Genomic DNA, 24313 nt, shown 5'->3' on the forward strand with positions numbered 1-24313 from the left:
TAAAATTCAATATACAAAATTAAATGGAATTAAATAAAATACGGTAAACACTTGGGGAAATAAGAAGTTTAATTCGGCATAGCCAATTAGACAACTTCTCATTCTACCAAAAATTGCAAGGAAATAAATAAACATAAAGGAAATAAATAAAATTGCAAAAGAAATAAAATAAATAAATAAATGGATGTATTGGAGAAATAAGAGGTTAAATTCGCCATAGCCAATTAGACAACTTCTTATCCTTCCAAGATTGCAAGAAAATAAAGAGGCATAAANTAAATAAATAAAATAAAAATATTGGGGATATAAGAATTAAATTCTTATCCTTCCAAAATTGCAAGAAAATAAATGTAAATAAATAAAAACGTAAAGAAATAATAATGTATTGGGGAAATAAGAAGTTGAATTCGGCAGAACCCGTTAGACAACTTCTCATCCTTCCAAAAACTTACAAAATAAATAATTAAAGGTAAATAAAGAAATAATAACGTAATGGGAAAATAAGAAGTTGAATTCGGCAGAGCCCGTTAGACAACTTCTCATCCTTCCAAAATCATAACAACAACAAATGATAATCATAAATTAACACAACAAAATAGAATCAATTCACATAATTAATAGATACAGGTATCATCACAGAAGCAATTTCACAGTCAACACATAAATAAAAATAATAATTCCATATATCAAACAAGAACANAAAAAAAAACACAAGGATAGCTCCCCTTACCTCTATCCCATACTTAATCTCTTCCTCAGAACTTGTTTTAGAATTTTCCAGAGTCTCCCCTTTCCAACAGAATTTCCTCTCACTATCTCTTTCTCTCAAAATTCTAAGAGTTTTTGGTGTAAATTTTAGCCATCCCCTTATGGCTATTTATAGTTAAAAAAATTTTACTATTCAAATTATTTTATTTTATTTTTTTTTAATATTATTTATTATTTTAATATTATTTTATTAATATTTTAATCACCAATTGCAAAACCACTTGCAAATCTTATCATCTCCTTAATCATGCAACTTAGAGAATCTTATCCTCTCATTATTATTATTATTTTTTTTCGTTTTTACTATTCACTATTCACTATTCACTTTTTACTATTCACTATTCACTATTCACTATTTTTTTTTTAAAACATAGTAAAATAGGTTCTCAAAATTTTAAACTCCTTATTCTGAAATTATTATAATTTTCTATCATAAATTTAAATTTTTCTAACCTTAACTATATATATATATATATATATATATATATATATATATATATATATATATATTTTTTTTTTTTAAATTTTACTTATATTTATAAAAATAGATATTTTTCATGGGTCTTACACCAGATCCGTTTCTTCTCATCTCACAACTTTTACTTTTCTTCTCCATATCCGTTTGATTTTTCTCCATATTTTTGTCTCCATATTTGTTTGGTTTCGTGGTGTTGTAGTGTGACTTTTCGTGGTACGACAGTACAGAGTGTTTGTGGTGGTCATTCGACGGTGCAACGATTCCAAACGATAATGAATATTTTATAATTAACAATAATAATTATTTTATAACTAACATCATAAAAAATTAATTTTATTGACTTTAATAAAAAAAATAAAATTGTATACATGAATTAATTAAAAAAATTCAAAGGTTCAAAATTCTTACTATTTAATTATAATTAAAAATTGTCTAAATTTAAATGATCAAATTCTTGTTTTAAAGTTTTAAAATTTCAATATTTTAATTTTTTTAAATGATTATATAAAATGATTCAAACTTTTTATAAAATTAACTATTATCCACGATGTTCTGACACGACATATATTTCTTTTCTTTATGTATAATCACATCTTCTTGTAATTATAAATTTTCTTATTCTTCGTCTTTCAAAATATCTTCCTTTTACTTTATGTGTCTATATATACAAAAACAAAATAAATAAAATGCTTATCTATAGACACTAACCTAAATAAGTTATGGAAAATGATATATGTACAACAGATTTCAACAACATTTAGACACGCCACAGATATCACAACGTCATTCGTTCACTGGCAAAGAGAGATTGTTTGATTGAGACACTTAAAGCTAAATTCAAAATCAAAACACAAGGCTTTTGTTTTCGACACCAGTTTCTGTAAATTGTATTTATTTGTAATTAACGAATGTTAGAACAGACAAACTAATATATAAAATTTATAATTATCAATGTTATTTGCTGTTAATTTACTTTTTAACTTTGTCACTGAAAATATTATTTTGAAATTATTTTATTTATTCATTATTGACGTAAATGTTTTATATTCATAAAAAAATTTAAATGAAAATTCATAACTTTTCGACTAATTATTACATGTATCAAATTTAAGGTAATAGGAATTTGTAGGCGTGTCAACATGTATTTGTTAATAAAAAATAATGTTTTTTACAAATTTCAATTCAACTATGTTGTATTTCATTAATATTTCAAGTCTATGCACTGTATTGGTAAGTTTACAAACAGTTATCTGATAAATTCGTTATGTTTGATTTAAATTGAATTAAATTTTGGTATTTGTTATAATATTAAATTAAGAAATATTTCAAATTTCAAATTATTAGTTTAAATAGAGTAATTAATTGATTTTTATATGCAAAATTAAATATGTTAAATAATTCAAATTTTATTGTAAAATTTATGAAATAAAAATATCTGATTTTAAAATCTAACAATTCAATATATAAGTATAATTTTTACATCAATATTTATAGCAAAAAAAAAAGATGGATAGAAGAAAAAAATAGTGAGAGTAAGGGAGATAGAAATGGACCAGCGTGAAAAAGAGGAAGAGAACAAAGACAGAAGTTAGGATAGTGATGGGAAAGACAATAGAATAAACAAATAGAAAGATATAAAGGTGAGAAAAAAAAAAGATATCATGAAAATTTCTGAGCTATTTGTATGTAAATTTTCCCAAGAGCCTTGTAGTGGTTGCTGGCAATTGGGTTATGCTAAAGGTATTGAGAAGGCTGGCGAGAAAGTGAAATTGCTATTGCTGGAGCCCTGGGTTTTACTTGTTGCCGAATAACCATCAGTGGAAAATGATATATAAACAACACTTTTGAACAACATTTAGACATGGGACACGTGTTTAAATGTGATTCGTTCAGCTGAAATTTGATTTTTAAATGAAACGCTGACGTGGAGCAGAGAGAGACAATCCCAAATTTTAAATCTGATATACATTTCGAAAACCAAATCCCGTATGGAAAATGATATATGAACAACAATTTTGAACAACATTTAGACACGAGACACGTGTCTAAATGTGATTCGTCCAGCTGAAATTTGATTTTTAAATGAAACGCTGACGTGGAGCAGAGAGAGAAAGTCCCAAATTTTAAATCTGATATACATTTCGCAAACCAAATCCCGTGTCCATTTCGCAAACCCGCCACTGAACATTTCGTGCCCACCGGTGACGACTGTCGCCGCCGGAGACCCGCCGCTCGTCCGCTGTCTTCCATCCACCAAGAATCGCGGTTCCATTTGTTCGCGGCAGAACCCTAAAAGCGCGTTGGAGAACCAGTCGCCACACGCCTTGGCCAACTCGTGCCCATCGGTGACCGCTCTAGGGATGCACTGCCACCGCCGGAGACCCTCCTCCCGTCCACCGTCTTCCATCCACCGAGAATCGCGGTTCCATTTGATCGACGGTAGAACCCTAAACCCAAAGCAAGGTGAGTTCTTTGTAGTTCTTTGATACCCAAACCCGTTAGTTCTTCACCCATTAATTGCCTGCTATTGCCAAAAGAAACATAAATTGAAATGCTTTATCAATGTTAGATTGGTTTATCACTTAGTAGGAAAAATATCGTGAGTTTCTGAAATTAGTTTTTTAGCATTTCTGTAATTTGTGTAAGAAGCTAAGTTGTCCATTAGCACTTTATAAAAATATCAATAAGTTTTCCAAGATGGTATCCCATTGTTAAAGATGAAGATATTTACTTTGTCGTAATTGTTTTGTTGCATTTTAAAAGATAAAATTAATCTTTAAGGAATGATAAAATGTTTGGTTGCATTTAAAAGAAGGTATGTAGGTGTGTATTTGACCAGATGAAAACTGCTCCCCGAAAACGGATTAAGAGTGTGGCAAGAAGAACTCCCTGTACTGAACATGTTAGAAGAAGAAAATGAGTGATTGAATAACTTGTATTAGAATAGGAAATGTACATTTGACTTAATATGATGATGTTTGGAATGTTGTTGAAATTTGTTGTTGATTATGAAAAACATCGAAATCCTTTAACCATTGTCATAATGTGAGTCATGTTTTTCCATGTTTTTGGAATGAAGAGATTTTGAACGTGATGTTGATTATTAGAAGTGTAAATTCTGTATGAAAAAGGCAGTGGAGCCTTGTAAAATTTATAACAGGTGTGTGTGCAAAAGTCATAACATAATATTGAATTGATACACGATTTTTGTCAGGTTGGAAGATGAATATAGAAGTTAATGAACCCCTGTGTGCAAAACTTGTAACATAAGTACCCACTTATTTCAACTAAAGTCCTATTTAATTTTAAAAAGTTACTTATGTTGTTTAATTTGATAAATTGGTGGCTTAGGTTGAATGTTAGCATGAGGCCACTGCATCCTTGTCTTACGAAAATGTTATTGGACACGATAATACATTTTTCTGAGGTTCAAAGATGAATTTAGAAGTTAATGAACCCCTTTGTGCAAGACTTGTAATAGAAGTACCCACTTATTCCAACTACAGTCCCACTTAATTTTTTAAAATTACTTGTGATGTTTAATTTCATAAAGTGATGGCTTAGGTTGAATGTTACCATGAGGACAATGCATCATTGTCTTAAGAAAATGTTATTGGACACGATAATAAATTTTTTAGGTTCAAGCAGGTGGCCAAAGATCCATATTTATTAGAACCCATGGTGCTGGAAAACAAGTGGTACCAAAGCTAAATAAATGGGTACTTCTGGTGAGGTTTTTATACAGGGAGGTAGACTGTGAAAATGATGGTAATTTAGGATTGCCTATTTTGTTTTTCAACCTTTTTTTTTCCAATAGAAAGTAATTTGGAACCAATTTCCAAACAATTTATGAACAAGCATGTGGCCAAAGATCCATATTTATTAGAACCCTTGTGCTGTGTTCTTTTGTAAAGATTTGAGGGAGATGATTTGGGGGAGATGATTTGAATGGATTTGAGGGTAATTATTTTGTTGTTTTTTTGAGTGGATTTGTAGGTAATTGAGAGTGGATTTGAAGGTAAAGTTTGTGAGAATTAGTGTAAGATTTAATTGATGTGACAAATTTAAAAAATTAATTTAATGAATAGAAATTAAAAATTACTAAAATGCCCCTAATTGTTAAAATATAAAATATTATTTTTTAATGTTATATTTAAATGTATAAATGTTAATAAAGAGAGGAAATTAATTAATAATAATTAAAATTTATTTTCAAAATATTAAAAAAAATTATATTTTAATGATATATTTAATTGATATTATTTTGGGGGCAAATGTCATTATTGAGATAACCGGCCTTGGTGACATCAACACGTTCCCCTTTCCACTCCTCCACAACTGCCCTGCTTTTCTTCATCATCATCCCCTTCTTACTCTCTCTCTCTGCACCTCAATCTCACTCCCTTGTTACCCAACTTCTCCAGCGACTAAATTTCTAATCCTCAACTTCTGTCATAATATTCCCAATCCTCAACATCTTACTCTCATCTCCTCCTCTACTCATTCGTCTTCCCCTTCCGCTTCAAATCTTTTTAAACCCTCTTGAAACGACGCTTTCGCCTCCTCGGGTATGTCCTAAAATTCCTTCACTTTCCATATAAACAAGTAAAAATAATACTTATCCTCTTTATTTACATGCAAACAATGTTCCAGATCTGTTCAAGTTTATCTCTTTATTTCCTTTCTCTCCACCATTTTTTCCTTCACTTTGATCCGACTTACTGGGTCTCTTTTTTTGTTCCAGGGAGAGAAATATTATTCTTGCCCTTCACTTGCATCCAGATCGAAACTCAGAACACATGCAGAGGCGAAACCCGATCGTTCCTGCACGGAATCGACGTGAATCGGTGCTGCAAGAATCTGACGGAGGAAAATAGAAGGTTGCATAAGGAAGTCCAGGATCTTAGAGCACTGAAACTTTCCCCTCAGTTTTACATGCAAATGACCCCTCCCACCACACTGACCATGTGCCCATCCTGCGAGCGGTGGCTGTTTATTTTTATTCGCTTTAAAATTGTTCTGAAATTATAAAAATAGTAGAGGGGCATTAACGACTTTTTTGCATAAATCATCGCAAATCTTTGCAAAATTGCGAGATGCCAAAAATAGTTCAATCTTGCAAATCCCCGCTTTTCCCCGTTTTTCTTTCTTCGTAAATCAGTGCATGAGAAAACAACAAATCAGCGCAAATCTATCCTCATCAATTCTTGCATACAGTAAATCAGCTCAAGCGAACAAAGCGTTGGTGTTGGAAAAGAAGTGGTACCAAAGGCTAAATAAGTGGGTACTTCAGGTGAGGTTTTTGTAAAGGGAGGTAGACTGTGAAAATGATGGTAATTTAGGACTGCCTAATTCGTTTTTCAACTATTTTTTCCAATAGAAAGTAATTTGGAACCAATTTCCAAACAATTTATGAACAAGCACGTGGCCAAAGATCCATATTTATTAGAACCCTTGGTGTTNTGCCTAATTCGTTTTTCAACCTTTTCTTTCCAATACAAAGTCATGTCAATACAATAATTTACATCATTACCAATTAAACGAATTCAGTTTCAAATTTCTTTCTACAAACATTTCATGAATCCTGACATCCAAATTTTGTGTGGACTATAGTGCAAAGATTTAAAACATGGATAATTTTATTCATCAAATTTCATTACCAATAAATGTAACAAGTACTTCTCCTTCAACATTCCTAAGAAAATAAATCATTCAGCATAAATACATATTCCAAAAGTTTTAAACAAATAACAAATCACTGTTTGTCCAAAATATTTACAAAATGTCAAAATTTTGCAACACTTGATTCCTTCGCACATTCGCAGCATCCAAAATCCATTGACAAACATATTGCTCCCTAAACTGTTGGAGTTCATCTTGCAAAAACAAAAAAGCACAACATTTGAATAAAATGCAACATTTATATCAAAGGTTCACAAGATGGAAATTTTTTCAACTTACATTTGTATAAGTGGACATTGTGTTTCCATTGTATTTCTCAATTCCATCCCATAACTTCATAATTTTTAAAACAATTATTCCACAATCAAACCAAACCAACGTCAAAATTTATTTCTTCGTGACTAAGCTTACAAGACAACTATTTTGCTAAAATATCCCAAAAATAAATCTTGAGGCCACATACACACAAAAGAATGATATGGGAAAGGAACCATGAAGGAGGCATGCAATGGATCCATGCCTAGCACAAAAGGCCAATGTGAGGATGGAAAAAAAAAGTGACAAACCTCTTTAAAAGGAAATAACAACTCATTAAATAGTAGTTTCTTAACTGAACCCGATCAGACAAAAGTAAATAATTATGCTGATATTCGAGGTGAGAGTAATGAGGTCGAACATGAGGTTTGTCCTTACAAGATTCTTATTAACTAAAGTGTAATTTTTTTCTTTTTTTTTCTTTTATCTGTCACCAACTTTAACCGCTGAAATGTAGTTAGTTTATCAAAAGATTGTATGATTGAATTAAATTAATCACTAAATATATTCCAATCTAGCCACCCATTAAAACGATATATGCAGTTTCTAAATTGGTTCCAGTATGTTAAAACGATAAAATAAAAAAAATTATGACCAAATAGCGTCACTAAATATTTCTACACTGAAAATTTTGCTGTTAGAATTTGTCACCTTTTAAATTTGGTGGTTAATTCAATCACTAAAATAAATAGTGACTGATTTTTGTCATCAGGGACTGTTTTTTTTTGTCTTTATATTAACTTTTTTAAAGCGAAATTACTCACTTTGAGTAGAAGCATATAAAATTTTATCATGACAATATTGGCAAAACTAATTACATGTAAAAAAAATGAAAGATCCATAAACATTAAACCTTAATATTCAATACTTTAGTGTCTCACTGGAATAAAATACAATCAAGTCTGGTTGTGATAAGAAATAGCTATATTTAGGGATAGATGAAAAATGTGTTGACAAATTCCAACCAATCTTCTAATAATATTGATTAAAGTATTAAAAAATATATTTTTTATTTGGATGTTAAGGAATGTGCCCTCTTCCTTTTAATTCTTCAACCAATATTTTTAGGATACAAGTTAATAAGATTTTTAATGCTTATGTATAGATCATAAGGAGTTCATAACAATATTTCTAGGTCGATGTCAGTTTCCTTTCAACATTGTTTTTAAGTCAATTCTTAAAAGAGATGTATGTGGCTAAAGTTTATTCATTTTTTACTTTGGTGTAATACTTCCTACTGCAGGTTATGTTGAATTTTTTCAAGGATTTTGAAACAAAGCTTGGCATCAAGATCACGTGTTCTCAAGAAACTGAGCCACTAGGAACAGCAGGTCCCCTGGCTCTTGCTATGGATAAGTTGATAGATGACTCTGGAGAACCCTTTTTTGTTCTCACCAGTGATGTTATCAGTGAGTATCAACTTAAAGAGATGATTGAATTCTATAAAGGCCACGGAGGAGAGGCTTCCATAATGGTAACAAAGGTAAGTGTTTTGACAAAAAGTAATTCTCATTTAAATATATTAAAAAGTAATTTACATATTTGTCATTTGTTAGTATGTCAATCTGTCCATGTCAAACGCTTAAGGCACTCCTCGTCTGTATGAAATGAAGATGTTACAAGACCCAAAAAGGTTGATTCAATAGCTCATCACCGGAAACAGTTGTATGGTAAATCAAACAAATTTGTTGTACAGACTCTGTAGAGTTTTAGATCAGTTAACAATGGGATACCATCTTGGAACACTTATTGATATTTTTATAAAGTGCTAATGGACAGCTTAGCTTCTTACACAAATTACAGAAATACTAAAAAACTAATTTCAGAAACTCACGATATTTTTCCTACTAAGTGATAAACCAATCTAACATTGATAAAGCATTTCAATTTATGTTTCTTTTGGCAATAGCAGGCAATTAATGGGTGAAGAACTAACGGGTTTGGTATCAAAGAACTACAAAGAACTCACCTTGCTTTGGGTTTAGGGTTCTACCGTCGAGCAAATGGAACCGCAATTCTCAGTGGATGGAAGACGGCGGATGGGAGGAGGGTCTCCGACGGTGGTAGTGCATCCCTGGGGCGGTCACCGGTGGGCTCGAGTTGGCCAAGGCAGGTGGCGGCTGGTTCTCCAACGCGCTTTTAGGGTTCTGCCGTGAACAAATGGAATCGCGATTCTTGGTGGATGAAAGACAGCGGACGGACGACGGGTCTCTGGCGGCGGCAGTGCGGCGACGATCGTCATCGATGGGCACAAAATGTTCAGCGGCGGGTTTGCGAAATGGACACAGGATTTGGTTTGCGAAATGTATATCAAATTTAAAATTTGGGACTTTCTCTCTCTGCTCCACGTCAACGTTTCATTTAAAAATCAAATTTCAGCTGGACGAATCACATTTAGACACGTGTCCTGTGTCTAAATGTTGTTCAAAAGTGTTGTTCATATATCATTTTCCTAAGTAAAAAATTCTGCATTTCTGTATAGACTACATTAGTTTTAATATAGAGTTTCTTTTTTCTTTCTTTTGCTAAAACGGAAGTAGTCATATTAACCTACAAAATTATACTGTAACTTTTTTTATACATGTCATAAAAACTTAATTATTGTTCCCAAATGTTTGAAAATATAATATCTTACTTATATTACAACTCTATCAAAACAGAATAAACAAAAACAAATATATAATTTATGCTTATGCTATTTAATTAAAGCCAAAATTACAAAAACAGAAGTTAGAAAATGATATTTATCACACAAAAAACACATGCAAAAATTAAAAAGAAGTATTTTGGTTAGTTACTTTGAAACATGTGAACCATTTCTCGTGTCGAAAACATTACAGCTAACAATCTATTCTACTACATAATAAGGATAAAATTTTATAAGGATCAAGAGATACATATTCGGCTAAAACATCTTGATCATATTTCTTTTAAGAAATCAATAGGATAAATATTCAACGTCCTCTAACAACAAAAACAACTAATGCAAAAGCAAAAACTGAGGATAACACGGTCAACCTGTTATTACTTTTGCATGCCTCCACCATAGAAACCACTTTCTACTTCAACTTCATTAAACAATTTCTTCATGTTTTCCTTCTCAACTTTCTTTTTCCTCTATGACACTTTTATAACTCTCAACTTTTGAAAGCAAGTGCTTGTTTTCCTCTTCAAACTTCTTGTATTCCTTTTCAAACTTTTTGTCACTCTCCTCCAATAGGTTGTTAACGAAAACTGAAGTGACCATGTTTTCTTTGTGGAGGGCCACGATTTCACTATAGGAGCGGTGTAGAGTGTTAATATCTTGGAGGCAATTTTGAATATCTTCCAATGAGAAATTGTCAATTAGGCTAGCCATAGTTCGTGTTTCGAGAGTGTTTAGATTATTCTGAATGAGACATTTTCTTTTATAAAGACGCAGAAGGAAAGATGTTACTTTTTTTTTTTATAAAGTTATCTTCTTATGACAACAGGTTACATTTCTTTGTCGTAAGAAGATAACGTGACCAAAAAGTAAACCCTTTTCTTCTACCTCGCTATAAAAGAAAATGTCTCATTCAAAATAACCCAAACACTCTTGAAACACAAACCATGGTTAGTCTAATCTACGATTTTTCTCTGGAAGAGATTCAAAAATGCCTCCAAAATATTGATACCCTTTAGTCGGAGTTACACCGCTTCTACGGCGAAATCGTGACCCACTATAAAGAAAACATGGTTACTTTAGTTTTTCTTAACAACCTGTTGAGGAGAGTAACAAGAAGTTTGAAGAGGAAAACAAACATTTGTTTTCAAAAGTTGAGAGTTAAAGAAGTGTTGTAGAAGAAGAGAGAGTCGAGAAAGAAAACATGAAGAAATTGTTTGATAAGGAGAAGAAGAAGGTACAAAAGTTGGAGTAAAAGGTGGTTTATATGGTGGAAGCACACAAACGTAAGAATATGTGGATCGTGTTTTCCTCAAATTTTACTTCTGCATTAGTTGTTTTTGTTGCTAGAGGACAAGACGTAAATGTTCGGCTAAAACATAATTGTGAATCGTGTTATCCTATTGAAATTTTATAAGGATCAAGACATAAATGTTCGGCTAAAACATCTTGATCATATAACAAAAAAAATAAGATATAAGTGGTTGTCATAATATGCTTATATATATATACATATATATATATATATTTATATATATATATGTATATATATATAAGCATATTATGACAACCACTTATATCTTATTTTTTTTGTTATATGATCAAGATGTTTTAGCCGAATATATATATATATGTGTGTATATGTGTGTATGTTTGTATTATATGTTGGTTTGAATTATATTATCACGTGATTCTTAAATTATACTAGCTTTCTCTACTTTTCTGTTTTGTCATGCTTACCCGTTCGGTCCTTTACAATGATCATCCTGTGGATGTGAGCAGGAGAACAAGAGGTCTCGTGGAACAAGCTCTGGAAGGAGAAAATCCATCAATTTAGTACAGATCGAACGATCTTGTACATGATTTTGTATTAGATTAGGTTTCTATTTAAAGTTTTACTTTTATAGTTATTTTTGGATAACTGTACTATTAAATACTTTAACAACTTATGGATAATTGATCTATTATATTATTATATGTGATTATTTTATAATATAGTTTATACAATATTTTTGGGATGTTATATTTAACATATTTTAAATTACGTTTTTCAACATAATTTGAAATACATTTTTTCTTAAAGTCGGTTAAGAGTCCGTCTTTCGAAAGCTGGTTAAGGAAAAAACATATTTCGAACGAAGTTTTTTACTTAACCGGTTATCGAAATACGTCAAGTTCTTAAACCGATTAAAGAAAAACATATATTAAGGCTTTCACTTACCTTGAACCGCTTCCACAAAACGAAGGAGCATACAAACTTGAATGACCAATTGCGACCATGACAACTAGGACCACCACCACTAACATATTGCAGCGAGCGAATAAGTAGAGAAAGAGGAAGAAGCAAAGAAGGAGACTAAGTGAGTGAAAGTTGATAGTGAAAAGGAAAGGGTGCAAACTTTTTTTTTTTTTAATTGGATTGACATATTAAGGGCAGGAAGAATTTTGAGAGGTGCAGGAAAAAGTACTCTAAGGAGGCAAATCTAGGACATGGACGTTAAGGTTGGTTAGTTGAGAACAAAAATCGACACTTTGACCGAATGGAGGGAAAATGCAGAAATATGAGCAGAAGCATGTAAGCAAGGGAGGGAAGAAATCTTACTTAAAGAAGAAGTGTTACTGAAGACACTCCTACTCTTCCAAATATAATTGAGTAAGAGTTTTAAAGGAAGTTTTTCAATCTTTGAACTTTTATAATTTTATTAATGCTTCTCATTTCTTGAGTCCAACCTTTACTTTTCAAAATATTTTACCTTCACTTTCACTCCCCATTAATTTTAACTGCACAATAGTTTTTGAAAAATCACATTTTAGTTGTTGTCTACCAAGTTACAAATAACTCAAGATATACAAAATGATTTTTTTTTAAATAATATGGGTCTTATTACTTTTGAAAAATCTAAAGAAACTAGAACAAGAAATGTTCAATGCTTCACGAGGGAACATTTCTTTTGAATGTCTTCACAAAAGAACATTGTTTTTAAAAAAGTATGGATAATTCTCATTCTTCACCTAATGAAGAAAAAGTTTTAAATTTTATAAAAAAATTAAATTTTCTTAAAGAAAATCTTTTCAAAAATACGAAAAGATTTATTTGTTCTTTACAAATACTTCGGTATAAATGAATAATTAATTAATTTTTTATTTAAAATTTAACAATTTGTTAAATTTTAAATAAAAAATTAATTATTATTCGTAATAGATAATGTCTTAAACTTCAAATATCACATAATATATATATATATATATATATATATATATATATATATATATATATATATATATATATATATATATATATATATATATATATACACACGTATGTATATGTGTACATGTATGTATGTACGTACGTATATGTGTACATGTAGGTATATACGTATGTGTACATGTATGTATATGTGTACATGTATGTACGTATATATATATATATATATATATATATATATATATATTCATATTCTGTGATATTTGAAAAACACATGTATATAATTCAAACCCATCAATTATTCATTTCAACATAAAAATAAAATAAAAACACATACTTGACATGCGTAGAGACAAATATCTGCTGGAGCGATTTGGAGACGATCTAGCATATCTTCAACGATGTCTGCTCCGTATCGAAAGGAAACGTTGCTGGTCGTGCTAAAAAACAAATCAATTAGAGACATCATTGTCACATATTTTTATGATTAGGTTGTTTGAGTAGAGATATGACAGTGAGAAAATCGTTCGTATCTCATACTTCTCTTTATAAAAAGCAAATATCACAATATAACACACACAAATATGGCTATCCCATTCGATAGGATTCAAAGGTTCTAGGACAACTTTATGGCCCAATATCAAGAGTTAAACAACAAGTATGATGAAGTTCTAAAGACCCGAGACGCACAAAACAGGGTCAATTTAGAATTGGTTGCCAACATGATAGTGAAGATTGAGGAGAAGAATGAAGAGAAAAAGAGACTGCTTGCAGAAATTGAATGTTATAAAAATTTTGTAGATAAAGAAAAAGATAAGCAGGAAGAGTGGAAGAAAATGTATGATGAAAAAAAGAAGAAGTTTGAAATGATGGAGAAGGAAGTTATTTCTGTGGAGGAGGATTTCAAAAGTAAGTATATGTTATCTGTGTTCTTTTCCATTTTAGTTTCTGCATTAACCATTTTAGGTGTTGATGTAGGGGACGTTAATGTCTTCATCTTAGTTGATGTTTCATCTTTATTATTATGCTCTTTCTTATTATGCAATAGGATAGGTGGTTAATGTAATGTTTTTTGAAGACATTAACGTCCCCTACATCAACCCCTAAAATGGCGTTGATGTAGGGGACGTTAATGTCTTCAAAAAACATTACATTAACCACCTATCCTATTGCATAATAAGAAAGAGCATAATAAGAAAGAGCATAATAATAAAGATGAAACATCAACTAAGATGAAGACATTAACGTCCCCTACATCAACGCCTAAAATGGTTAATGCAGAAACTAAAATGGTAGAGAACACAAATAACATATACTTACCTTTGAAATCCTCCTTCACAGAAACAACTTCCTTTTCCATCATTTCAAACTTCTTCTTTTCTCCATCATACATTTTCTTCCACTCTTCCGTCTCATTTTTTTCTATATCTGCAAAATTTTTATAGCATTCAATTTCTGCAAGAAGCATCTTTTCCTCCCTTCATTCTTCTCATCAATCTCTTCTATCATCTTGGCAAGTAATTCTGATTTGACCTTGTTTTGTGCGTCTCGGGTCTCTAGAACTTCATTATACTTGCTGTTTAACTCCCGATATCGGGTCATAACGTTGCCCTGGAACCTTCGAATTCTATGGAATGGTATAACTATATTTGTGTTTGTGTTATAGTGTGATATTTGCTTTTTATAGAGAGAAGTAGGAGAGAAGAACGATTTCCTCATTGCCATATCTCTACTCAAACAACCTAATCATAAAAATATGCGACAATGATGTCTCCAATTGATTTGTTTTTTAGCACGACTAGCAGCGTTTCCTTTCGGTACGGAGCTGAAGATATGTTAGACCGTCTCCAAATCACTCCAGTAGATATTTGTCTCTATGCATGTCAAGTATGTGTTTTTATTATTGGTTGCCAACATGATAGTGAAAATATTTTTAGTTTTTGAATATTTTATATTTTTTACGGTATATTTTTTATATAAGAAAGGGAAAAGGTTTTTAGCACAAGGTTTACGCGAACGGTCGCACATGTGCTTTAAATCCTTTGAAATAATTTTTGTTGATTTTTTTGAAAGGAGAAGAAAAAGGTTTTTAGCACAAGGCCGACGGAATGGTCGCACGTGTGCTTAAACCTTTTAAAATATTTTTTGTTAATTTTTTGAAAGTAAAAGAAAAAGGTTTTGAGCACAAGGTCAACGGAATGGTCGAACATGTGCTTAAAACTTTTAAAATAAATTTTTATTGATTTTTCAAAAGAAGAAAAAGGTTTTCAGCACAAGGCCGACGAAATGGTCGCACGTGTGCTTAAACCTTTTAAAATAAATTTTTGTTAATTTTTTGAAAGAAGAAGAAAAATGTTTTCAGCACAAGGCCGACAGAATGGTCGAACGTATGTTTAAACCTTCTAAAACAAATTTTTGTTGTTTTTTGAAAGAAGAAGAAAAAGGTTTTCAGCACAAGGTCGACGGAATGGTCGCACGTGTGCTCAAACCTTTTAAAATAAATTTTTGTTGATTTTTTGAAAGAAGAAGACAAAGGTTTTCAGCACAAGGCCGATAGAATGGTTGCATGTGTGTTTTAAACCTTTTAAAATAAATTTATATGGTTTTTTGGAAGAAGAAAAAAAAGGTTTTCAACACAAGGCCGACGGAATGGTCACACCTGTGCTTAAACCTTTTAAAATAAATTTTGTTAATTTTTGAAAGAAAAAACAAGATTTTCAACACAAGGCCGACGGAATGGTCGCACATGTACTTAAACCTTTTTAAAATAATTTTTGTTCAATTTTTTGAAAGAAAAAGAAAAAAAATTTCAACACAAGACTGACGGAATGGTCGCACGTGTGCTTAAACCTTTTAAAATAATTTTTGTTGATTTAATATTTATGATAAAAAGAGAAAATAAAAATAAAAATAAAATATAATGAAAAGATGGAATAAGATAAAAAGGGGTGTGGGGGTGCTTAAATAAGAAAAAGAGGTGTAGATTAAACTTAGTGCTAATAACTAACTGGGCCAAAGCCCTAATGGAAAAATGGAGGTAAGAAAATGAAACGGATGGCTGCAAACCAATTTAGTTCGTATAACAGACTCGGCCTAGTGGACAGGCGGTGCGAAAGGGAAACAAAGGGGGTGCAGAAAGGATTGTTTTTTAACAAGGCTTTTGCCCAAAAAGAAAGGAGGGCGTGATATTAGAACAAAAGGAGGTGCACGGAGGAAAGGGTTTTTTTTGTTTATTTTTTTAAAATGGCATAAGGGCTCAGGCCCAAGACTCTTCAGCAGAAAATTAGGGGTCCTCAAGCTGCCTCTCATTTCAACATTGCACCCCATCGTCCCAGGGCCTCCTCTCTGAACGAGAATGCCAGAGTAGAGTTCGCCTCCACCACTGACGAAGCCGACGATCACAAGCCGCGAGCCAAGGCCGCTCCGGTGACGCTTCTCGCCGGCGGAGTCGTCGCCGGCAACCAGGTTTTCTCCTTCACCTTTTCGCGCGAGAGAATCACCGTGCTCCTTCACGGCTCGTCTTCGCCGCTTCAACAAGGCCGGTCTCCGCCGCCGCCGTTCACGTCGGAGGAAGCCGCGTCGTGTACGACAATTCAGTCTCTAATTTCCCTCTCTTAACCCCAGGTGACCCTTGCCCCAACTGCGACCAACAGAGGTTGCCGCCACTCCAGACAAGCAGAGACTAAAGATGGGTTTTTGATTTCTGGTGGGTATGCATTTCTTGCTCAAGGATTCGGTTCCTTCGTTGGTGATTGGAGATGAACAGCGGTGTGGGGGCTTAAGTTTCAATATCTGGTCTGGCTTTTGGGGTTTTGATGTCTTAGTGTGTTTATGGATTTTGCTCTGTGTGCCTATTGCTTAGGGGGTCAACTCCTGTGGCTTAAGGTGAACAGAGGCAAGGAGACCCAATTTCATGATCTGACTTGTTTGGGGGGTTTTTTGTGGTTGGTGGGTGGACATAGGCTGTCGACATTGACAGAGAGTGAAGGAATCGGAAGAGCTGTTTCAGTTTGTTGGGATGATGATTTATCTGCAGGGGGTTATCGGAACTTGGACGGCAATACAGGATATTGATTCGCAAGTTTGGATTATACAAAGAGAGCACCGGTCTCTGATTGTTGAAGGTGGTGAAGCATGTTCAGGTTGTTGGGATGAATGGAAAACAAACCATGTACAGAAGCAAATCATGCATACTCAATATAATAGCAAGTTCAATGTGAGCAGTCAAAGCCAGGCATTACCAAATCAAAACAGAAGCAGAAACCCCATTAAGAGTAGACTGTAATCCTCTAACATTCATAACTTTGTGAGGGATGAAGTTAAAGAGAACTTACCTTCTACGTTTACACTCTCTTCTCTCAAGTCCTTGTGATCCTTTCTTATGATTCAACTCCACTTCTTTTCTTCAGTGGCCTTGGTGTTAGTCTAGAGAAAAACCATTTTTCTTTGCTTCGTAAGTGTGAGGAGTGGTCATCAAAATGGATTCTGTTTTTTTTGGTGGAAGTGAATAATAATCTGTTGGAGGTGAAGAATTGGGAGTAAAAGGGAAATGTGGTCACGGGTGAGGGGAGCAGAGCAAGTCTAAAGGCAAAGGGGAGTCTCTGTTGAGTGAGAGAGTAGTGTCTCCGTTTTTTCTTGATGCCCCTTTTTCTCTCTAGAAGTCGTTTCCTTTCTGCCATTCAGCCCCTAAGGTTAGACTTAGAATCAGAATCCGCTTGGCAAAACCGCTGTCAAACGCCATTCTTCTTTGATGTATAATTGGTGACAGAAACCATGGGGCACAGGGTTCTTTCCGGAAAACGGAAGTTTGATTGCTTGTGGAGGCATCTGTTGTTGTGTGTTGCAGGAAAGCTTAATTCATGTTTGCACGACTGAGAATGGGAAGAATGCAACACTCTGCCATACCTTTTTTCTTTTCTTTTTTCCTTTGAATTTTTTTTCTAACGTTTAACATTAAAAAGAAACACAAATAAAACTAAATAATAAAAGAAACTAAAGTAAAATAAAACGAAATAACTCTAAATAACAAAAGGTAAAATAAAATAAAAAGTAAAAATAGAATTAAAATACAAAAACTAATATCAAAATGAAAACAAAAAAAAGATAAATAAATAAAATAAAATAAAATAAATTAAAATTAGGTAATATAACAAAAATAAAATGATAAAAAAACATAAGATAAAAGAAAAATAATATATTTTTGTTAGCCGGACGAAAACGGATGTTAAATCATATTTGAAGTTTGAAACACTATTATCGCAATGGGACGAAAAGAAAACGTTTCAGAAAAAGAGATTTGGAGTCGTTTTCATAGTTTATTATGAAAAACTACGAAAAAAACCATAAAATGATAAGGTACGATCTACGAAAACCAGATTCTAGGTTCGGGAGTCGATTACGTGTAGCAAAAGTATTAGCACCCTATATCGCCTGCCCGAAGGCAATATCTTTAATTAAATACGCGAATATGGTGTATCCGAAAAAGACATTATTAAGAAGCAAAATATATTTTTTAGTTTTCTAAGAAATTGTTGAGAAAGTTTATTTGGAAAATATTTAGATTTTTGGGAAGTGAACCTAAGAAAGACTAGCCTTGCTCCAAAGTATCTTCACTTTGGATGGAGAATCAAGGATCAAGTACTTTCCGTTGAAAAATTGTTTGTTGTTTTAAAATACTTATAATTTGGAATTTTTATATAAAAAAAGGAAAAGGTTTTAGCAGAAGGCATACCGAAAAGTCGCTTTAACCTTTTAAAACATGTTTTTATTATTTTTGTAAAAAGAAGAGAAAAAGACTTGTAGCGCAAGGCCTATGCGAACAGTCGCATGTGTGCTTTAACTTTTTAAAACAAGTGAAAGGTGCCCGTGTGCTTTAACCTTTATAACATTTTTATTTTTAAAATATTTTTGAATTTTTTAATACTTTTTCTCAATATAAAAATATAATAATATTTAAGTGAATAGGTACATAAAAGTCTAAAATACATAACATGGGGGTAGAACTAGTAACTATTGGGTGCACAAAAGAGAGCTAGGCAAACATATAAACATATAATAAAAACAGGGGTGCACCAAGTAATTAAAGCAAATAAAAAAGTTTGCAGAAATGGAAAAGGGCTTAAGCCCAAAACACACAAAAAGAATATGGAGGTGTTAAGATGAGAAATTGGGGTGCGGATGAGAATAGGGTTTAATATTTTTTCCTTTTAAAAGAACCTGGATCAGAAGCTTAGCCCCATGCCTTTTTTCTTGTTTGCGAAAATGGAGGGGGGATGCGAAGACGAGAAACAGGGGTGGAAAAGGGGCAAAGTTTTTTAATTATTGTTTTTTAAAAAAGGAAAAGGAACTGGGCCATGGGCCCAAGAGTCCTTCACCAGAAACATTAGGGGTTTGTCCAGATCTCCCCCATTCCTCCATTTCACTCAAATGAGACCTAGGGTCTCCTTCTCTGGGCAAGAAAACCCGGAGGCGCTCACCTCCACTGTTAGATCTCAATCCGAACGGCCACCGAGAGCCACCGTCCGCGGCGTCACCAGTGCCTTCGCCGGAAGGTCCACCGCCCTTCACGCCGGAGCACCATCTCGTCCTCTCTTCTTCGCGCGAAACCGGCCCCGACTCCGATATCTCATCGCTCCCGCCGCCGTCGACGAAACCAACGTCCAGAAGCCGTGAGCCAAGGCCGCCCCGGTGACGCTGCTCGTCGCCGGCCGCCAGGTTTTTTCCTTTTCTTCTTCGCGTGTGAGGGAGGAACGCCGGCCACCGCTTGAGCGAATCCAGCCGCCGCGGGCTACAAGCCGGAACGCCGCCGGTCACCGCGTCAAGGACGAAAGCGTTTTTCCTTCTCTTCTTCTCATTCTTTTTTAAACGCCACTTGCTGATTGGTTCCTCTGTTGATTGGTGTTTGTTCTGCTGGGATTGGAAACGGTGAGGGTGTGTTGATTGGTTCCTCTGTTGATTGGTGTAAGAGCCTACTTTGTGCTGGGTATTCTGTCTTTGCAGGTAAGGGGACTTGGAGTTTGGTGATTTGAGGTGAATAGAGGCAAGGGGACCTAGTTTCGTTATCTGATTTGGTTGTCACTGTCGTGATTGATTCTTTCTTATTGCAGGAAAACGGCATTGGGGATTTCAGTAGAATAAGTCAATGTTGAAGATGATAATAGGATTGTGTGTGGGAGACATTAGTTTGTTTGTGGTGAGGCTTAGGATGGGTGGAAAACAGTATGCGAAGCCATATCATCATCAAATCAAGTGGCAACAAATAGGAGCATATATCACGCAACATGAACAGTATGCGAAGCCAGATCATCATCAAATAGAAACGTATAGAAGCATATATCACCCAGCAGAAACATAGAATAACTATTTACCATCCAAGAATGCAGACATTTATAGCAACGAAGCTCCAAGAAGAGGAACTTACCTCTCGCGTTTATGCTTTCTCTATTTTACAAGTGAAGAATTGTTGCCAGATAATGGTCGATGTTGGAGGTGATGATAACAGAAAACGCGGTAGAGGTTGGGATGTGGGGATGGTTTTTTTTTTCTGACGAGGAAGTTGCTGAGAAGTTCTGTTGAGTGAATGGAGTTGAGAGTAGTGTCTGTGTGTGAGTGATGGATGGATTTTTGAATCACCGGTTGATTTTTCTTTTCAGTCTTTTGAACCTTGCGTGAGAACTCAGAGGGCAGCACAGCCTCCTGACACTCCAATGCCTCATGCAACCCTATTGCCAGCATTTCTTCTTACCGCAACTGGCTAAAGCTGTCTATTGCTTCTTCTGCAGCATAGGTCTGAGCCAAAGATTTTCACGAAAAAATGATAGATGTCTGATTGGCAAAGATTTAAGACCAAAAGAAAGAAAAATGTTGATAGCATTGGAAATAGAAATGAACGTTAAGTGCTCTGATCACATTTTTGTTTTTTTTTTTCATTTTCTCGTTTTTTTCTTTTCTTCATTTTTTTTTTCTTTTCCTTTCTTTTTTCTTTTTTCGTTTTCCTCTTTTCTTTTATCTTTTTTTCCTTTTTTAGTATTCCTAATTGTTTTTCTTTTCTTTTTTCCTTTTTTTTCGTTTTCTTTTTTTTTTGTTTTTTTCTTTTTTTTTCTTTTTAAAAAAAGGCGAAAATAAATACAAAAAATTAAACATAATAAAATAACATAAGATAAAATGAAAACTAAAGAGATTAACATAAGATAAAATGAAAACGAAATAAAATAAAATAAAATAAAACAAAAATAAAAAGAAATTAGGAATAATAATTAATTAATTTTTATTTAAAATTTAACGAAATTTGTTAATTACTGAACTAGTAATTTAAATTAACATAAAGAGTACTAAGATTATAATTAAAAGGAAGCCCAATGGTATTTATAGAAGAAATCATCAAGAATTAGAATATCATCACTCGATTTACTTTATACCTTATTTGGACATATAATCAAGGGATAAAAAAGCACAATGGTAAACTTTTAAATAAGGAAACAAAAGATTGTATTTAACTAACGAGAGCATCTTCTTCCCGCACCTTCATAAATTTATCCTTACACCCCATAAAAAAAATTATTTTTAACTTTTAAAATTTGTATAATTTGAAAATTAAAAATGACTTTCAAATTATGTACTCTAAAAGTAAAAAAATAAATTCCAAAACCTAAGAGGGTTAAAAAGAAAAAAGGCATCCGAATTACATAACTTGAAATTAAAAAATAATATTCAAATTGTATAATTTAAAAACCAAATAACTTTCAAATCTTAGGATCTAAAAGTTCTTTTAAGAAAACAATAGCTTGCAGAGTGAACATTCATTAGTATTTTTTACTTTAAAATTATACACTTTGAAAGTCCTTTTGACTTCCAAATTATATAATCTGAAAATCTTTTTGTAAAGAAAAAAATGTCTTTGGGATTTTATATGGAAAACAACTTTGAGACAATAAAAAAATAAAAATATATTTATTTTTTATATTTCAAATAAGCTCATCCTACACCTCCATAAAATAATTATTTTTATATTTGGCGTATGATAAATTTATAGAGGTGCAAGAAGAAACTTTAACTAATGAATTATCATGACCTAATCCAATGGTGTAGGTTGGCCCAGTTACGCATCTTGATTAACAAATTCTCAAGAACATAAGAAAAGATGAACACGAACAGAAGTTAAAGAAAGAAACTTTGGAGTGAAAGAAAAATATTGAAAATGATGTCAGGACACTATACCTCCATTGAAAATCAAAAGGTTTCAGGATCGGTACCTGTAAGTTACCATCATCAATATCATCATCATCATCAAATCTTCTTGTAATTCAGTTCATCTTCCACTTTTTATTATCATCACAATTCATTTTTAATTTCATGCAGGCCGTTCCAGATCCGCAATCCTTCAAATTTTCAGGTTCATTCATTACCAAATCCACTTTCATTTTCATGTTTTGTCACTTATAATGTTGCCCGTGCCATTGAATAAATAAAATCATTAAACTACCTTACACGAATCTTAAACAAAGAAATAATGGATATATAACGCAAGTTTTTTCAGTGTCATGCATTGATTTTATTGTTTTTAATTTGTAAGATATTTTTGTATTGATGGATGCAGATTCAAATCTTCAAACATTTCCTCCTGCAGCACAACAAGGCAAGATTGGTGGCAGTGGTGGTTCAAGGCCTCCACCTAATGTTGATGGTATTTTTTTTTTTTTAATTTTCTGTATAACTATGTGTAATTTGTTACTTGCATTGGAACAAGAATTGTGTGATTGTTTTTTATTTGCATTACACAGATACATTTTCAAAACCAGTATCTAGTTCCAATGAATCCCAGCAAAGTGGTTGGTTTCAGGCATTTTCACTCTCCACTTACAAACCATACTTTGATATTGACACTATAGATGTTCTGGATCGAATTAAAGATTCACTCTATCCATTCAATGGAGCTTTTAAAGAAAAAACTGCTTCCAATCCTGATTTGTAAGTTTACTTTATTCCTTCTAATTGTTTCTTTAGTTACCAAATTACAGTTATTAATATTATACCACCAACTTGAGATTTCTTTCATTGGTTTCTCTTTTCTAAACCTAGGTTACGAGGAAGACATGATAATCTTTAATTTTAAATAAGAAATTTTAGTTCTCAGATTCAATTAATATTAGACTTATTTTTTATATTGAAATAGGATAAAACTTCATTGTTCTCCAAACTGGAGAGGAAGGAAAATATATAGTTATTAGATGAAATGAAATGCATTCAATTTCACTTGATTGTATTATTTCACAGTAGTGTTTTTCGTTGCTTGAGTTTCTCATATTACCTTATTACCAATGTTTGAATTTCACCAGAAAAGTGTAACAGGTATGGACCATTCTGGATCTGCACCACCTTAATATTTGTAGCGGCTTCTATTGGCACATTTGTGACATACATAGCTCACAAATTGAAGCATCAGGAATGGAACTATGACATAAATGTGGTGACTTGGTCTGCTGGCTTGTTTTATGGTTATGTCATCTTTGTTCCTCTTTGTTTATATCTAATCCTCAAATACTTCTCTGTACCTTCCGGCCTTGTCCAACTACTTTGTCTTTATGGATATTCCCTGTTTGTCTTTATTCCAGCACTGGTAAGTGACTGCTACTAAAATGTTAGCTCTCTTAAGAAAAATATGAAATTTGAAATTTTTCTTTGCATCTTCCAAACCCTTTGTTTGGTGCAGTGTTTGTCTGTTGTGCCATGGGAGATATTCAGATGGATGATTGCTGGGGTGGCTGGATTCATGTCAGCAACTTTTGTGGCACTTAACCTTCGGGCACATATTATGTCAGCTGGAGAACGGTGGCTTTTGATTGTTGCTGGAATTTTTCTATTACAGTTGGCTCTGTCTGTTGTACTCAAGATCTACCTCTTCAAAATAACAGTATGAAAGGAAATTGGTATTGATATCGATCAACATCAATGAAGTGTAAATAAAGAGAGTTTTGTTTTTAATTTTCAGTGATATGATTTGTATGTTGAATAACTACTAGCAATTGATTCAATGTATTACATAACATATCTCTCAAATAAGAACCTTTAGACTTAAAATGTAGATACAAACAAGCTCACCAATCTTGTGCCAGCTGAGAAAAATTCAATACCAAAATAGTGGCGAAGTATTCTATAATTTGCTGTATCTAAATTCCACTGTTTTTTTTTAATAGTTAAGAAATAGCAAGAAATTGTTATT

At 32.8% G+C, this 24313-nt stretch overlaps 1 protein-coding gene and 2 long non-coding RNA genes across 3 annotated transcripts in view; 2 read left to right on the forward strand and 1 right to left on the reverse strand.

Annotated features, from left to right (window-relative positions):
• The window catches only part of LOC111242377, a 4412-nt gene extending 3339 nt beyond the window's left edge, over positions 1–1073 (reverse strand). The window contains exon 1 of the long non-coding RNA XR_002669341.1: positions 731–1073. This is a non-coding gene — a long non-coding RNA (uncharacterized LOC111242377). The remainder of the gene's footprint in view (positions 1–730) is intronic.
• An 18008-nt stretch (positions 1074–19081) lies between these two features.
• On the forward strand, positions 19082–21023 carry LOC111242353. Its single transcript, XR_002669224.1, has 2 exons — positions 19082–20094; positions 20202–21023. It is a non-coding gene; the product is annotated as an uncharacterized LOC111242353 (long non-coding RNA).
• A 1113-nt stretch (positions 21024–22136) lies between these two features.
• Positions 22137–24307, forward strand: LOC106771574 (protein YIPF1 homolog). The gene is made up of 6 exons (XM_014657566.2): positions 22137–22348; positions 22453–22486; positions 22691–22777; positions 22875–23061; positions 23443–23710; positions 23804–24307. Exons 1-6 carry the CDS (start codon positions 22292–22294, stop codon positions 24008–24010), a joined length of 840 nt encoding a protein of 279 aa, XP_014513052.1. The 5' UTR covers positions 22137–22291; the 3' UTR covers positions 24011–24307.
• The last annotated feature ends 6 nt before the right edge of the window (positions 24308–24313 follow it).

Source organism: Vigna radiata, chromosome 8 (assembly GCF_000741045.1).
Source record: "Vigna radiata var. radiata cultivar VC1973A chromosome 8, Vradiata_ver6, whole genome shotgun sequence".
Taxonomy (NCBI): Eukaryota; Viridiplantae; Streptophyta; class Magnoliopsida; order Fabales; family Fabaceae; genus Vigna; species Vigna radiata.